This window comes from Nerophis ophidion, linkage group LG10 (genome assembly GCF_033978795.1).
Source record: "Nerophis ophidion isolate RoL-2023_Sa linkage group LG10, RoL_Noph_v1.0, whole genome shotgun sequence".
In the NCBI taxonomy this organism is placed as follows: Eukaryota; Metazoa; Chordata; class Actinopteri; order Syngnathiformes; family Syngnathidae; genus Nerophis; species Nerophis ophidion.
The window spans coordinates 68,312,079-68,329,904 of NC_084620.1; the positions used below are offsets into that span (position 1 = coordinate 68,312,079).

Below are 17,826 nucleotides of genomic sequence, written 5' to 3' on the forward strand. Positions count from 1 at the left end.
CTGAGGTCGAAAGGGAAAGATGTGTTCAAGGACCAGCAGAAGGAGTCGGAGGTAAATGGGAGAGACGTTTAAGTCCGTCGGAAACTACGAACGTGTGTGTGTGTGGTTGTTGCTGGGAAGCTTTGGAAAGCAGCTTTCCATTCCAACGAGGGTCTTGTCTCGAAAGCATGCACGCACACGGAGGGAGATGTTATTTTGGCCACCGCCTCCTAAAAATAACCCGCTCGTAATCCTTCAGTGGTGGTGAAATGTGGCTGATTTTTCTGCGGGAGCACAGCTGGCTTTCATCCAATATTTATTTTCTCACTTTATGCATTAATGTCCGCTGTGTGGGGCTTCATTCACTAATTATGGTTATTACCTCTATAAAGGCTGCACTCAACATTATACAATTCATGATAAGTTTCTACTCATATTTCATGTTTAATACTTAATACCCTCTGTTGGGGACATTATTCCTCAGTTTTAGCATTCCAGGAGGTCACGTGATAGACCAGGGGTCGGGAACCTTTTTGGCTGAGAGAGCCATGAAAGCCAAATGTTTCAAAATGTATTTCTGTAGGAGCCATATAACATTTTTTAACACTGAATACAACTAAATTTGTGCATTTTTAAGTATGACCAACAGTTGTAGAGTATAATAAGTATCCATCCATCCATTTTCTACCGCTTATTCCCTTTTGGGGTCGCGGGGGGCGCTGGCGCCTATTTTATTCTTTTTAACATTGTTATTCTAAAAGTTAACCAATAATAAATATAATACTTCTTACCATTAATGCGACATCTTGAACAGGTGCGGTAGAAAACGGATGGTTGGATTAAAATGCATGAGAATTTTTTATAATTTGAACGTTATTTTTGAAACTGTGATTACCAGCGGAATTATTAATTACTCATCGTGTTAAGCAATGTCAGCTAAGATTGATCTGAGAGCCATAGGTTCCCTACCCCTGGTTTAAGCATTAGACACCTTTTTACCTGCACACTGCCTGCCGCTGTTTCCCACATCTACAAAGCAATTAGCTACCGACTGCCACCTACTGATATGGAAGAGTATTACACGGTTACTCGGCTTAGCTCGGTTAGGAGAGTGCCCGTGCTAGCAACCTGAGGGTTCCAGGTTCGATTCCCGCTTCCGCCATCCTAGTTACTGCCGTTGTGTCCTTGGGCAAGACACTTTACACACCTGCCCCCAGTGCCACCCACACTGCTTTAAATATAACTTAGATATTGGGTGTCACTTTGTAAAGCGCTTTGAGTCACTAGAGAAAAGCGCTATATAAATATGATTATCAGAGCCATATGTAGTCCTCAAAAGAGCCACATCTGGCTCTAGAGTCATAAGTTCCCTATCCCTGTGATAGACTAAACACTATTTTCCCATTTATGAATAAAACTTATTACTCAAAGCTAAATCTTCTCATTGTAATCCGGGTAAATGCACTCTATTTTCAGTTGTTGACTTTTATACAACTAATATTGAGTATTTTTAAGTTATATAAATTGTATTTATTATTTTACATTTTTATATAAACTACAATGAAACTAACCTGCATTTTAGTCTCTATAGTTGCAGTACAGTACTAGTATTGTTTTAAGTCTGTGCTGTTATGTATTCCTTGACAGTAAAATAATATTGAATATTTTAATGACGTAAATTGGGTTATTTTGATATTTTTTTGTGAAATTACAGTATTTAGTATTTTTAAAATTTGTACAGTGTACTTAACAGGCATAATAAGAGTAATATTGTCATGATCCGCTGCTCAGATCTGGTTTTGTTCTGTTTTTGTATTACATCCTGTTTGGTTTTTGTCTTCCTTAGTTCCTGGTGGCACTTCCTTTTTGTTTTTTGTTGCCATAGCCACACATTAGTGTCACCTGCAGCTTTTTTTTTTACGCGCCCCTGCCTCGTGATTATCATCCTTATTTAAGCCTGCCTTTTCCGTTTGCTCATCCACGCATTCTAGTTTCTGTTCGATGCAACAGTTGACGTCGCTGATTCCCGATTGTGGTAAAAGACTTTTTGTACTTGTTAGCTTCCACGCTATTCCGTTGTTTATTCCCTAGCTTATATGCTAGCACCTTTAGTTTCTTCTAGCTCTCATGCTAGTTATGTTTGTTTTGTCTTTAGTGCCTTGTGCAAGTGTTTATGTTCTTAGTTTGTTTTGTAGTGTAAATACGTCTTCATTTCTTACCTTCACCTGTGTCCGATCCAACTGCATCAATGAGAGAAAGCACCCGCATCACCACAATGCCAGCTAAGCGTCACAAATACGTTATTGATTCAACTTGGATTATTGTATTTATATTGTTTCAAACAATAGAAAACAACTTAAATATTTTAATGCTCTTTGTATAATCATTTAGTTTGTATTTTTTTATTAAAATATTTTTTTACAAATAAACTAATATTACTTATTTGTTCTGTCTTGATGTTTTTCTTCTTACTTCATTGAAATTGTTTACTAATTCAGTCATTTGAAATTTTGTAGATTTAATTTGAGTTCATTCCGATTTTTTATTTATTTATCAGTATCAGTAAGATTTTAAAATTTTACCTGCTATCTAAGTAGCTTCTAAATGTGTGCTTTTGTGTATCCTTACAGGCATGAAACTCATACAACATATTTTTATTTACATGAATTGGATTGTTTTAATTATTTTTGTATTAAATAGTATGTATTCATCAGGTGGAATCTATAGTTGTAAAAGAGGATTTTTTTTTTTTAATTGTTTTAATGTATTTTTAACAGGCATACAACTAATTACTGTTTTTAATGATGTAAACATTTATTAATTTATTTTGCACAGTATTGAATAGCAGAAAACTACAGTTTTTTTAATATTTTATATATATTTTAAAAACTTTTTTTTTTTTTTACAAAATTTACACTCAATCTTTTAATTAGCAGTATTGTTTTTATTTCTTTATTTCAATGTTTATTTGATTTATTTTCACGGACTATAGATTCTAGCTTTGTGGCTAGATGGTCCGCCCTAAGATCAGTAGGTCGTGAGTTCAAACCCCGGCCGAGTCATACCAAAGACTATAAAAAATGGGACCCATTACCTCCCTGCTTGGCACTCAGCATCAAGGGTTGGAATTGGGGCTTAAATCACCCAAAATTATTCCCCGGCCACTGCTGCTGCTCACTGCTCCCCTCACATCATTTAATGTGTGTGTGTGTGTGTGTGTGTGTGACAATCATTGGTATTTTAATTTATCTACATTTTTCTTCATTTCGTCTATTTGTTTCAACTAATTCAGTCATTTAAAAATATTTTCTAGATTTTATTTTAGTTCGTTGATTGTTTTTGTATTTCATTGGCCATTTCATTTTTTTTTACATTTAATATTATTGTTTTTATCACTCATGAAAGCGATACAAGACAGTGATGTTCCATTATAGCTACACTTGTACATTTAATATGTCTTACTGAATATCAGACATTCTATCTTTACATATGATTTGAGACTGTCTAAAAAGTGTTGAGTCCTGATGACTCATTTAGCTACATATATGGGCAAAATGTTAGAACTTTCTGCAACCATTGTTGTTCAAACCTTCATGAAAAATGTAAGTCATGGGCCAGGAGGGCAAGACATCATTCCCCCTTCGCTCGCCACATTTGAGTGAATTGAAGCACATTCATCTGGCGGCCTTGTGGAGATGTGGTTCAAGGAGGGTGGTGTGTGTGTGTATGTAATAATGTGTGTGTGTGTGTGTGTGTGTGTGTGTGTGTGTGTGTGTGTGTGTGTGTGTGTAACACCAAAGCCATGTGTTGATGCTGATACTGTCTGGCTTCAGCTGCCTTCAATGACACGCTCGTTCATTTATGTGCCATTCTGCTGCCATGTTGCCGTTGAGCAATCTGTCTACTGGGGCTTGAGTGCAGGGGTGCATTGCTTTTGACTGCATGTTTCAGGAAATATATCTTGAAAAACTATTCCATCTGTGTGTTTTGGTGGCAGAGGGGTTAGTGCGTCTGCCTCACAATACGAAGGTCCTGCAGTCCTGGGTTCAATTCCAGGCTGAGGATCTTTCTGTGTGGAGTTTGCATGTTCTCCCCGTGAATGCGTGGGTTCCCTCCGGGTACTCCAGCTTCCTCCCACTTCCAAAGACATGCACCTGGGGATAGGTTGATTGGCAACACTAAATTGGCCCTAGTGTGTGAATGTTGTCTGTCTATCTGTGTTGGCCCTGCGATGAGGTGGCGACTTGTCCAGGGTGTACCACGCCTTCCGCCCGATTGTAGCTGAGATAGGCGCCAGTGCCCCCCGCAACCCCGAAAGGGAATAAGCGGTAGAAAATGGATGGATGGATGTTAAATCGTGATTTTATGTCCATATTTTAATACTACGTCCAATTTAAAGGCCTACTGAAATTAGATTTTCTTATTCAAACGGGGATAGCAGGTCCATTCTATGTCTCGTACTTGATCATTTCGCGATATCGCCATATTTTTGCTGAAAGGATTTAGTAGAGAACATCGACGATAAAGAACGCAACTTTTGGTCGCTAATAAAAAAGCTTTGCCTGTACCGGAAGTAGCAGACCATGTGCGCGTGATGTCACGGGTTGTGGAGCTCCTCACATCTGAACATTGTTTACAATCATGGCCACCAGCAGCGAGAGCGATTCGGACCGAGAAAGTGACGATTCCTCATTAATTTGAGCTGGGATGAAAGATTTGTGGATGAGGAAAGTTAGAGTGAAGCACTAGAAGAAAAAAAAAGGCAACAGCAGTGGGAGCGATTCAGATTTCCCCATTAATTTGAGCGAGGATGAAAGATTTGTGGATATGGAAAGTGAGGGTGAAGGACTAGAAAAGAAAAAAAGACTATACGGTGGGAGCGATTCAGATGTTATTAAACACATTTACTAGGATAATTCTGGAAAATCCCTTATCTTCTTATTGTGTTACTAGTGTTATAGTGAGATTATAAAGTCATACCTGAAAGTCGGAGGGGTGTGGTGACCGCCAGTGTCTCTGATGGAAGCCATGGAGGAGCCAAGAAAGTGGCAGCTGCCTCTTTGATAGCTGCTGCAGGAAGAACAACACAAGCTCCGCTCATGTCTCCGGTAAGAGCCAACTTATTACCACAATTTTCTCACCAAAACCTGGCGGTTGACATGTGGTAGAGAAAAATGTTCGCTTGACTGCTCTGTTCCATATTAAAGCTTCACAACAAACAAAGAAACACCGACTGTGTTTTGGTTGCTAAAGGCAGCTGCAATCCACCGCTTTCCACCAACAGCATTCTTCTTTGACGTCTCCATTATTAATTGAACAAATTGCAAAAGATTCAGCAACACAGATGTCCAGAATACTGTGTAATTATGCGATTAAACCAGACGACTTTTAGCCGTGAGTGGTGCTGGAATAAAATGTCCGCTCCAACCAATAACGTCACAAGCACGCGTCAACATCATTCCGCGACGTTTTCAACCGACACTTCGCGGGAAATTTAAAATTGTAATTTAGTAAACTAAAAAAAGCCGTATTGGCATGTGTTGCAATGTTAATATTTCATCATTCATATATAAACTATCAGACTGCGTGGTCGCTAGTTGTGGCTTTCAGTAGGTCTTCTCACAGCTCGGATCGTCTCAACATATTTGGAGCGTGCACAGAAAAAACACCACTTTGTTGTGGGTTCTGCACATTTGCTTAACCTGAGTGGGCGAATAGCAGCAGGAAAACCACCAACACAGGAATTCTGACAATATAATTGCAATCATGAAAATGTCTGCTAAAATATGGTGTTGATAGCTGATGTTATAGTATCCAACAGTCTTTTGATGTGCATAGATTATAATGATCGTCATTATTTTATAAATGTATGTGTGGAGAGGCGGGGCCGACGGCGGTGCAGGACACGCTTTGGCCCTGCTCAAGATGGTGGCCAGAATGCAGCAGAGTGACGCTGCAGCAATCGAGATCAGGTGCGTGGCTCACACACCAGCTCACAATTTGCCTATCTCCTCACAGTGTTTAAAAGGGGAGAAGGAGGAAAGATAAAAGAAAAGAGCTGGAGTGTCCGGAGCACAGCAGAAGCAGACCAACAAGACCGATTCGAGAATGAGCCCCAGAGGAAGACGATGACACCAGCAGATGAAAAGTGGACCGAGACGAGCAGCGGAGGAGGAGCTGAAAAGCGACCCGATCGACAATGACACTTTCCTATTTGAAAAAATAAGAGTCAAACCTGGTCGACACGATGTCCTTCCTGAATGGTCCATGCAACCCACAAGACGACGACGGCTGGAGTCGTTCACAAATGGCGCCCAAGATGGGGGTCATTCTCGGATCGGTCTTGTTCGTCTGCTTCTGCTGTGCTCCGGACACTCCACTTCTTTTCCTTTATCTTTCCTCCTTCTCCCCTTTTAAACACTGTGAGGAGATAGGCAAATTGTGAGCCGGTGTGTGAGCCACGCACCTGATCTCGATTGCTGCAGCGTCGCTCCCGGCACGCCCCGCCTCTTCGCTCCGCTGCATTCTCCGCCTCCTGGCCGCCATCTTGAGCAGGGCCAAGGCGTGTCCTGCCCCGCATTCGGCTCCGCCTCTCCACAGTATGCTTGGGTAAATCTTTCAATCAATCAATCAATCAATGTTTATTTATATAGCCCCAAATCACAAATGTCTCAAAGGACTGTACAAATCATTACGACTACAACATCCTCGGAAGAACCCACAAAAGGGCAAGGAAAACTCACACCCAGTGGGCAGGGAGAATTCACATTCAGTGGGACGCCAGCGACAATGCTGACTATGAGAAACCTTGGAGAGGACCTCAGATGTGGGCAACCCCCCCCCTCTAGGGGACCGAAAGCAATGGATGTCGAGCGGGTCTAACATGATACTGTGAAAGTTCAATCCATAGTGGCTCCAACACAGCAGTGAGAGTCCCGTCCACAGGAAACCATATATTTTTATATTAACTAACTGATTTGTAATCCAGATTTTGAAATGTTTTTTTTAATAATATAGAAATTATAGTCAGTATTTTTTGAGTTATCTAATTTTAAAATGTTATTATTACTCATTATAATAATTTGATGAATACAATTTATGTCAAATTTTTCATAGTCTTGATGATATTTAACTTATTTTACTTGATACAACTAATCGGCATTTTATGTGAATGTTAATTATTTTACGACTATGTTTTCTATTTTTAATTATACCTCAGCAATTATATTGACTCATCCATCAATCCATTTTCTACCGTTTATCCCCTTCGGGGTGGCGGGGGGTGCTGGAGCCTATCTCAGCTGCATTCTGGCGTAAGGCGGTATAAACCCTGGACAAGTCGCCACCTCATCGCAGGGCCAACAGATAGACCAGGGGTGTCAAACTCAAATTCAGAGTGGGCCAAAATTTTAAACGGAACAAAGCCGCGGGCCAAGGTTGAACAAATTAACCTTTTAATAGGGACCCAAACAAGTTTTGCATTAAATATTGAACAAGCAAGGCTTATATAACTTTAGTGACATGCAAAATCCAGTTTCAAATAATAATAATAATAATTTGAAATTTAAATAAAAATTGTATGCCTTTTTTTCTATTTGCAATCTTCTGAGGTAAATATCAAATTCTTTCCACAGGCTAATAATAAATTTGAAAATAAAATAATAATGAATGAACTCAACATTCAAGCCTTGAAGTAGCAAGAGAAAATGCATGAATAAAACCTTAATTATTGGTCAGTTTGCTGGAAGTTTCTCGGAAGAGTTAGTGCTGCAAGGGGCTCTGGGTATTTGTTCTGTTGTGTTACGGTGCGGATGTTCACCCGAAATGTGTTTGTCATTCTTGTTTGGTGTGGGTTCACTGTGTGGCGCATATTTGTAACAGTGCTAAAGTTGTTTATACGGCCACCCTCAGTGTGACCTGTATGGCTGTTGACCAAGTATGCCTTGCATTCACTTGTGTGTGGTGTGTATAAAAGACACAAATATTATGTGACACGCTGTTAGTATGGAGGAAAAGCGGACGTGACGACAGGTTGTAGAGAACGCTAAAGGCAGTGCCTTAAATGCACGCCCCCAATATAGTTGTCCAGGTAGAAATTCGGGAGAATGGTTGCCCCAGGAGCTTTTCGGGAGTGGCACTGAACTTCGGGAGTCCACCGGGAAAATTAGGAGGGTTGGCAAGTATGAATATTAGCGGTGAATGCGGTGTTACAGCAGCATCGACGCTGTATAACACCGGCGGGCCAGCTCTAATGCTAAATTGATATTGCCTCAAGGGCCAAATTAAATTACACGGCGGGCCAGATTTGGCCCACGGGCCAGAGTTTGACACCCATGAGATAGACAGACAGCATTCACACTCACATTCACACACTAGGGCTAATTTAGTGTTGCCAATCAATATAACACACATTTTAAACTTGTTTGATAATGTTTAATAAGTATTTAATCAGCATTTTAGTGATCTAAATTCTAATTGGTATTGTTTTTTAAACTACTGGTGCACTATTCAGTATTTTTCTTTAACTCAGTTGAACTCATTACTAAAATTTTCTATGGGTTTTAGTTATGATTTGCCATTTTTATTGACAAAAATAGAACTAATCATCACTTTTTATTATTTAAAATGTATTAATTATTCAGTATTTACTTTGTCTTTTTATAGTGCAGCTACATTTATTGACTATTTTATTTTGTCATTTTTTATATGTTTAGTTAAGTGTAGCTATTTTTACTGCTAAAAATACAACTACTCAGCAGTTTTTATTATTCTATTTGTATTCATTATTTTATTTTAATTGTTCATATCATATTTTTAGCTACTTTAATTGTCATGTACACGAGAATTAATACCATTTTCCATTAGGAACTGAACTTTTTTTTAATAATTATGTTAATTTTACCTGTTTTATTGACGAGTTAAACCGGGGTCAGCAACCCGTGGCTCCGGCTTTGGCGCCGCCCTAGTGGCTCTCTGGAGCTTTTTCAAAAATATATAAAAATGGAAAAAGATGAGGGGGAAAAAAATAATTTTTTGTTTTAATATGGTTTATGTAGGAGGACAAACATGACACACACCTCCCTAATTGTTATAAAGCACACTGTTTATATTAAACATGCTTCACTGATTGGAGTATTTGGCGAGCGCTGTTTTGTCCTACTAATTTTGACGGTCCTTGAACTCATCCTAGTTTGTTTACATGTATAACTTTCTCTGACTTTCTAGGACGTGTTTTATGCCACTTTTTCTGTCTCAGTTTGTCCACCAAACTTTTAACGTTGTGCAGGAACGCACAAAGGTGAGTTTTGTTGATGTTATTGACTTAAGTGAAGTGCTAATCGGACATATTTGGTCACTGCATGACTGCAAGCTAATCGATGCTAACATGCTATTTAGGCTAACTGTATGTACATATTGCATCATTATGCCTCATTTGTAGCTATATTTCAGCTCATTTGGTTTCCTTTAAGTCCTCATGATTCAATTTATATCTCATGACACACTATCTGTATGTAATATGGCTTTTAATTTTTTTGCGGCGCCAGACGGATTTGTTTTTGTAGTTTTGGTCCGATATGGCTCTTTCAACATTTTGGGTTGCCGATACCACTAGTACAAGACAAATAGTACCTCAGTACTAGTATTGTTGCCTAATGTCACAAATAACATTAAAATGTGGCTAAAAATCCATCCATTTTCTACTGCTTGTCCCTCTCGAGGTGACGGGGGTCGCTGGACCCTATCTCAGCTGCGTTTTGGGCGGAAGGCAGTGTACACCCTGGACAAGTTGTCACCTCATTACAGGGCCAACACAGATAAACAGACAGTATTCACACTCACATTCACACACTAGTTGCCACTCAACCTATCCCCAGGTGCAAGTTTTTGGATTTAGGAAGAAGCCGGAGTACCCGGAAGGAACCCACGCAGTCACGGGGAGAACATGCAAACTCCGCACAGACAGATTGAACTCAGCACCTTCGTATTGTGAGGCAGACACACTAACCCTTCCCCCACCGTGCTGCCGACATTATTATTTAAGCAGCATTATTAATTAATGTTTTTCATTGCGTTAAACACAATCTCGGGTTGACAACTGCTAATTAACAAGAAGCTGTAATTAATCTCGCATAATCCCTGAGAGAACAGTCCCACCCAAAAAGTAAAGCAACTATCCTTCACTCTGAGTCACTTTTTTATGACTTCAGTTAGCACGTCCACATATTTGCATATTTATGTTTGCATACAGACCATTGTATGTCAGTCCTGTGTTGCCTGCTGATTATGAGTGTTGACAATACGTCATCCAAAAGTGAGCTTTATGCTTCCGTTCTTTCTTCCTGTTCCTTGCAGAGCTCCATGGAGTCGCCCAACCTGGAGTTTGAATACGGAGACACGGACACGCTAACGGCCGAACTCTCAGGTACACATTTCACGAGAAGAATCCAGCAATTGTTTAGTGGGCAATATCTTTAGTTCATTATTGATAACTACTTTTTAGTTTTTTTATTGCATTTGACTTTTGTTACTTTGTGTAAAATCTGCACCGCAAAGATGGAATTTCCCCATTCTGGGAAAATTAAGTTTATTCTGTCCTGTAGGAGTGTCAAACTCGTTTTTATGGAGGGCCGCTTTGAACAGTGAATAATGTATGAATATAAATGTACAATAGTCTCATTACACAATTTGCATAGGCAACTGATCATTACAAAAAAAAACAACCATAAAATTACTTGGCGGACCACATTTAATGATATGGCGGACGCAGACTTTATAAAATTATGTGGCGTGCCACGTTGAATAATGTGGTGTATTACATAAATTGATGTGGCGGACCACGTTAAATGATGTGGTGTATTACATAAAATGATGTGGCGGACCACATACAATATTACGTAAAATAATGTGGTGAACCACATAAAATGATGTGATGTAATACATAAAAGGATGTGGCGGACCACATTAAATGATGTGGCGTCTTACATCAAATAATGTGGCGGACCCCATTTAATGATGTGGCGGACCACATTAAATGATGTGGTGTATTATATAAAATGATGTGGCAGACAACGTTAAATGATGTGGCGGACCACATTAAACGATCAATCAATCAATCAATGTTTATTTATATAGCCCCAAATCACAAATGTCTCAAAGGACTCAAACGATGTGGTGTACTACATAAAATGATGTGGCGGACCACGTTAAATGATGTGGTGTATTATATAAAATGATGTGGCAGACCACATTAAACAATGTGGTGTACTACATAAAATGATGTGGCGGACCACGTTAAATGATGTGGTGTATTACATAAAAGGATGTGGTGGACCACATTAAATGATTTGGCGAACCACATTAAATACGGTGGCGTATTACATCAAATAATGTGGCGGACCACATAAAATGATGTGGCGGACCACGTTACATGATGTGGTGTACTACATAAAATGATGTGGCGGACCACGTTAAATGATGTGGTGCATTACATAAAATGATGTGGTGTATTATATAAAATGATGTGGCAGACAACGTTAAATGATGTGGCAGACCACATTAAACAATGTGGTGTACTACATAAAATGATGTGGCGGACCATGTTAAATGATGTGGTGTATTACATAAAAGGACGTGGCGGACCACAGTAAATGATGTGGTGTATTACATAAAAGGATGTGGCGGACCACATTAAATGATGTGGTGTATTACATAAAATGATGTGGCGGACCATGTTAAATGATGTGGTGTATTACATAAAAGGATGTGGCGGACCACATTAAATGATGTGGCGTATTACATCAAATAATGTGGTGTATTACATAAAATTATGTGGTGTATTACATAAAATAATGTGGCGGACCACGTTAAATGATGTGGTGTATTACATAAAATGATGTGGTGGACCACGTTAAATGAAGTGGTGTATTACATAAAATGATGTGGCGGACCACGTTAAATGAGGTGGTGTATTACATAAAATTATGTGGCGGACCACGTTAAATGATGTGGTGTATTACATAAAATGATGTGGTGGACCACGTTAAATGATGTGGTGTATTACATAAAAGGATGTGGCGGACCACATTAAATGATGTGGTGTATTACATAAAATGAATTGGCGGACCACATTAAATGATGTGGTGTATTACATAAAAGGATGTGGCGGACCACATTAAATGATGTGGTGTATTACATAAAATGATGTGGTGGACCACGTTAAATGAAGTGGTGTATTACATAAAATGATGTGGCGGACCACGTTAAATGATGTGGTGTATTACATAAAATGATGTGGCGGACCACGTTAAATGATGTGGTGTATTACATAAAATGATGTGGAGGACCACGTTAAATGATGTGGTGTATTACATAAAATGATGTGGTGGACCACATAAAATTATGTGGCGGACCACGTTAAATGATGTGGTGTATTACATAAAATGATGTGGTGGACCACATAAAATTATGTGGCGGACCACGTTAAATGATGTGGTGGACCACATAAAATGATGTGGCGGACCACGTTAAATGATGTGGTGTATTACATAAAATGATGTGGCGGACCACGTTAAATGATGTGGTGTATTACATAAAATGATGTGGCGGACCACGTTAAATGATGTGGTGTATTACATAAAATGATGTGGCGGACCACGTTAAATGATGTGGTGTATTACATAAAATGATGTGGTGGACCACATAAAATTATGTGGCGGACCACGTTAAATGATGTGGTGTATTACATAAAATGATGTGGTGGACCACATAAAATTATGTGGCGGACCACGTTAAATGATGTGGTGGACCACATAAAATGATGTGGCGGACCACGTTAAATGATGTGGTGTATTACATAAAATGATGTGGCGGACCACGTTAAATGATGTGGTCTATTACATAAAATTATGTGGCTGACCACATTAAATGATGTGGTGTATTACATAAAATTATGTGGCGGACCACGTTAAATGATGTGATGTATGATGGTATTTTTCGGAGTATAAGTCGCAACTGCCGAAAATGCATGATAAAGAAGGGAACAAAACATATATAAGTCGCACTGGAGTATAAGTAGCTTTTTTGGGGGAAATTCATTTGATAAAACCCAACACCAAGAATAGACATTTGAAAGGCAATTTAAAATAAATAAAGAATAGTGAACAACAGGCTGAATAAGTGTAGGTTATATGAGGCATAAATAACCAACTGCTATGTTAACCTAACATATTATGGTAAGAGTCATTCAAATAACTATAACATATAGAACATGCTGTACCTTTACCAAACAATCTGTCACTCCTAATTGATAAATCCCATAAAATCTTATACGTCTAGTCTCTTATGTGAATGAGATAAATAATATTATTTGATATATATATTTTTTTTATTTTCTGTCCTGTCCAGCTTCTCAGGCAAATCATATAGTTGATGTAGATGCCCGTATCGGCTGATCAGATTTACTTTCAAAAGAGAAGTGCAGGATACTTCTCTTGTTGCCTTATTTGAATTTGACTTTATTAAATGTATTTATATTATCATTTGTTATAGCCGGGCCGGAGCAGGAGGGGATAGAAGGAGAAAAAAAAAGAAGACAGAGGGGGAAATTGTGGGGATAAGAGGGGGATTAGACAGAGAGACAAAAACAACAACAGCAAATACAACAATAACAACAACAATAGAACAACACCAGCACATACAATATGTACAAGTATGATCGTAAAAGTGATAGCAAATAAACAGTTAGCGAAATAAATAATAATATAGTAAAGACAATGAGCATTTTTACACTAAAACTGGAGCAATACAAATATCAATAGAAAAAGCGCTATTGATCATGAACGAAACCAATAGTTTACCTCTATTATCAACAATACAGTTGTTCAAATGCAACAATACGCATACATAATGATAGCTAGAAAGATAATTAAGAAAAATAAAATAAATGAAATTAAAAAAAAAGGAATACCCAAAGATGAAAGGAAAGAGAGAGAGGCAACCTATATTAATCTTGTAGATTGTTATCGTAACAATGGGTTATTATTTGATATTTTACGGTAACGTGTTAATAATTTCACACATAAATCGCTCCTGAGTATAAGTCGCACCCCCGGCCAGACTATGAAAAAAGCTGCGACTTATAGTCCGAAAAATACGGTACATAAAAGGATGTGGCAGACCACATTAAATGATGTGGTTTATTACATAAAATTATGTGGCGGACCATGTTAAATGAGGTGGTGTATTACATAAAATGATGTGGCGGACCACATTTAATGATGTGGCGGACTACATTAAATGATGTAGTGTATTACATAGAATTATGTGGCGGACCACATTAAATGATGTGGTGTATTACATAGAATTATGTGGCGGACCACATTAAATGATGTGGTGTATTACATAAAAGGATGTGGCGGACCACATTAAATGATGTGGTGTATTACATAAAAGGATGTGGCGGACCACATTAAATGATGTGGTGTATTACATAAAATGAATTGGCGGACCACATTAAATGATGTGGTGTATTACATAAAAGGATGTGGCGGACCACATTAAATGATGTGGTGTATTACATAAAATGAATTGGCGGACCACATTAAATGATGTGGTGTATTACATAAAAGGATGTGGCGGACCACATTAAATGATGTGGTGTATTACATAAAATGAATTGGCGGACCACATTAAATGATGTGGTGTATTACATAAAAGGATGTGGCGGACCACATTAAATGATGTGGTGTATTACATAAAATGAATTGGCGGACCACATTAAATGATGTGGTGTATTACATAAAAGGATGTGGCGGACCACATTAAATGATGTGGTGTATTACATAAAAGGATGTGGCGGACCACATTAAATGATGTGGTGTATTACATAAAAGGATGTGGCGGACCACATTAAATGATGTGGTGTATTACATAAAATGAATTGGCGGACCACATTAAATGATGTGGTGTATTACATAAAAGGATGTGGCGGACCACATTAAATGATGTGGTGTATTACATAAAATGAATTGGCGGACCACATTAAATGATGTGGTGTATTACATAAAAGGATGTGGCGGACCACATTAAATGATGTGGTGTATTACATAAAATGAATTGGCGGACCACATTAAATGATGTGGTGTATTACATCAAATGATGTGGCGGACCACATTAAATGATGTGGTGTATTACATAAAATGTAAATCTATCTGCAGAGCTTTACAGCTACACAGAGGAGCCGGAGTTTGCCTTGAACCGAGACTACTTTGAGGAGGACTTCAGAAGCCATGGTGTGTGTTTATTTTGTGTTCAGTCTTTATCCCCATGCTGTACTCCTTTTTTTTTTTTTTCTCTCTCTTTTTACATTTTAGCATTACAACATCACTCAGATCAATGTTGGTATAAAAAGCACTAACCTAATTATTATTAACCGTCTGGAATTTGACATATGCTGTCTATAGGTTGACAATATACACAATAATTCATTACGTTAAGCTCATGATGCTCTAAGTTTAATAATGCGGACACGTTTGTTACTGAATATTTCTGTCTTGCAGACTTCGCATGTGTACGTAATATGCAACTAAAATGATTTAATACTTTCTTTAAATTGACACTATGATGTGTTGCACTGCAATATTGAACAATTAAGTAGACTTATTAGGTGTGTGTGGCTGTGAGCGCCTAGTAGTCCAGCATGTTTACTAAATGGCTTGACTGAAATAGAGGAAAAGACCAACCTGGTGTGCCTATTGTGGTGTCCGCCCCACTCAGACCGAGGCCGCAGGTGGATTGACCTGAGCGCGGAAGAGCAGCGCGCCTACGTGATGAGACTCCTGGATGACCTGGAGGTGACCGACAGGGACAAGAGGCTGAAGGTGGCGCGGGCCATCCTCTACCTCGCTCAGGGTGTGTGACACGTAACCTCCGTCACTACATGCTTTAGGCTCCTCTTTATCTGGAACAATGTGTTTGTGCGCAGGAGTGTTTGACGAGTGCGACGCGGAGGCGGATGTGCTGCGTTGGTCCAGACACAACGTCTTCCTGCTGTACGACATGGGCATCTTCACCGCGCTGCTGGAGCTCCTCAGCATGGAGATAGAGTGAGACGCCAACACTACTTAACACAATCAGGAGTATAAAGATAATTAAAGCTGCAAGCAGCGATGGACGGGACCGCTTTGGCTGCTGGCCCCGCGACCCAAGCCCAGATAAGCGGTAGAAGATGGATGGATGGATTATTACCAGGGGTGTAACGGTACACAAAAATTGCGGTTCGGTACGTACCTCGGTTTAGAGGTCACGGTTCGGTTCATTTTCGGTACAGTAAGAAAACAACAAAATATAAATGTTTTGGTTATTTATTTACCAAATTTGTAAACAATGGCTTTATCCTTTCAACATTGGGAACACTATGATAATTCTACCCACGTTAATCCACATTAAACTGCCTCAAGTTGTTGAAAAAAAAAACTTCTTTTACATATAAACGGTGCAACATTAAACAGTTTCCATTGAAACTGTTCAATGTCAACTCATCATGCTTAATTTATTACAGCAATTGGGAAGCCTGTAGTTCAGTGGTCCCCAGCAGAATAATTTTTTATTAATTTTTATTAAAAAAAAAAAAAAAAGTATTTTTTTTTATTTTTATTAAATCAACATAAAAAACACAATATATACTTACAATTAGTGCATCAACCACAAAAACCTCCCTTTTTCATGACAAAAACTTCCCTTTTTCATGACAAAGGAAAAAAATAAAAAAATGAAAATATAATAATTTGTCCAGGCCACGGGACAAATTATTAAGCGTTGACCGGTCCACGGATACAAAAAGGTTGGGGACCACTTCTGTAGTTGACTTTTATTATGTAAATATTGTATTTTTATCAACATGTGATAGCAGGGACCCTGCCATTCAAAACTAGGCTGCTACATTACTAATGATTAATGTAACTATAGCTGACAAATAGTACAATAGAAATATGAGCGACTATTCATCCCTAAACACAATGGAGTTCAATGAAATAACAGACAGACAGTGCTTTCCTGCCCCTAACACACACGCACACACACACATGCGCTGCTGCCCCTAACACACGCACGCACGCACTCACACACAGAAAAATGAGCTAACGTTACGCCAAAAGCTAATTAGCCTTCACCTCAAGCCTATACTGTGAGCTAGCTGAGCTGCAGTTTAAGTTTCTAGAAGGTCAACGGGCTCATAGTGATGTTTGTAATAGTTGTGATTGGGAAGTGTTTAGTATAATTTGGGTAGAGTCCGCTGCTACCCCGCTAAACGAATATCTGCTCGACGCTAAAGCATGGACTACATCGCTCTGAATACGCATTGCTGATTGGCTTTGTATGTAACCAATCAGATGGTTGTGTGGGCAGGACAATGCTGGGTGCTCACTGCTCAGACAGAGGCAGAAAGCAGAGCAGCTTGTGAAGACTTCTGCTTCCAAACTCGTTCGGTACGCCCGCGTGCCGAACCGAAACCCCCGTACCGAAACGGTTCAATACAAATACACGTACCGTTACACCCCTAATTATTACGCAGAGAAAAAGTTGTATACACATGTGTTATACATCAGTCTCATAGTAATGACGTTTGTAAAGTGGCTTGGGCCTTTTATAAGGACGCCTTGGTGCCGCCATTTTGAGACTCTAATGCAGGGGTCAGTAACGCGGTGCCCGCGGGCACCAGGTCGCCCGTAAGGACCAGATGAGTCGCCCGCTGGCCTGTTCTAAAAATAGCTCAAATAGCAGCACTTACCAGTGAGCTGCCTCTATTTTTTCAATTGTATTTATTTACTAGCAAGCTGGTCTCGCTTTGCT

General features: G+C 39.1%; 1 protein-coding gene across 5 annotated transcripts in view; it reads left to right on the forward strand.

Annotated features, from left to right (window-relative positions):
* Positions 1–17,826, forward strand: part of strip2 (striatin interacting protein 2) — an 88,042-nt gene that overhangs the window by 401 nt on the left and 69,815 nt on the right. For 4 of the 5 annotated variants that reach the window (XM_061914544.1, XM_061914543.1, XM_061914541.1 and 1 more), the window contains exons 1-5: positions 1–51; positions 10,333–10,402; positions 15,195–15,269; positions 15,754–15,888; positions 15,962–16,082. The exon at positions 1–51 is cut by the window's left edge. In XM_061914544.1, coding sequence (XP_061770528.1) covers positions 1–51; positions 10,333–10,402; positions 15,195–15,269; positions 15,754–15,888; positions 15,962–16,082 — 452 coding nt within the window. Of the gene's footprint in view, positions 52–9,156; positions 9,278–10,332; positions 10,403–15,194; positions 15,270–15,753; positions 15,889–15,961; positions 16,083–17,826 lie in introns of those variants that run through there. The other variant, XM_061914545.1, reaches the window with a different exon arrangement.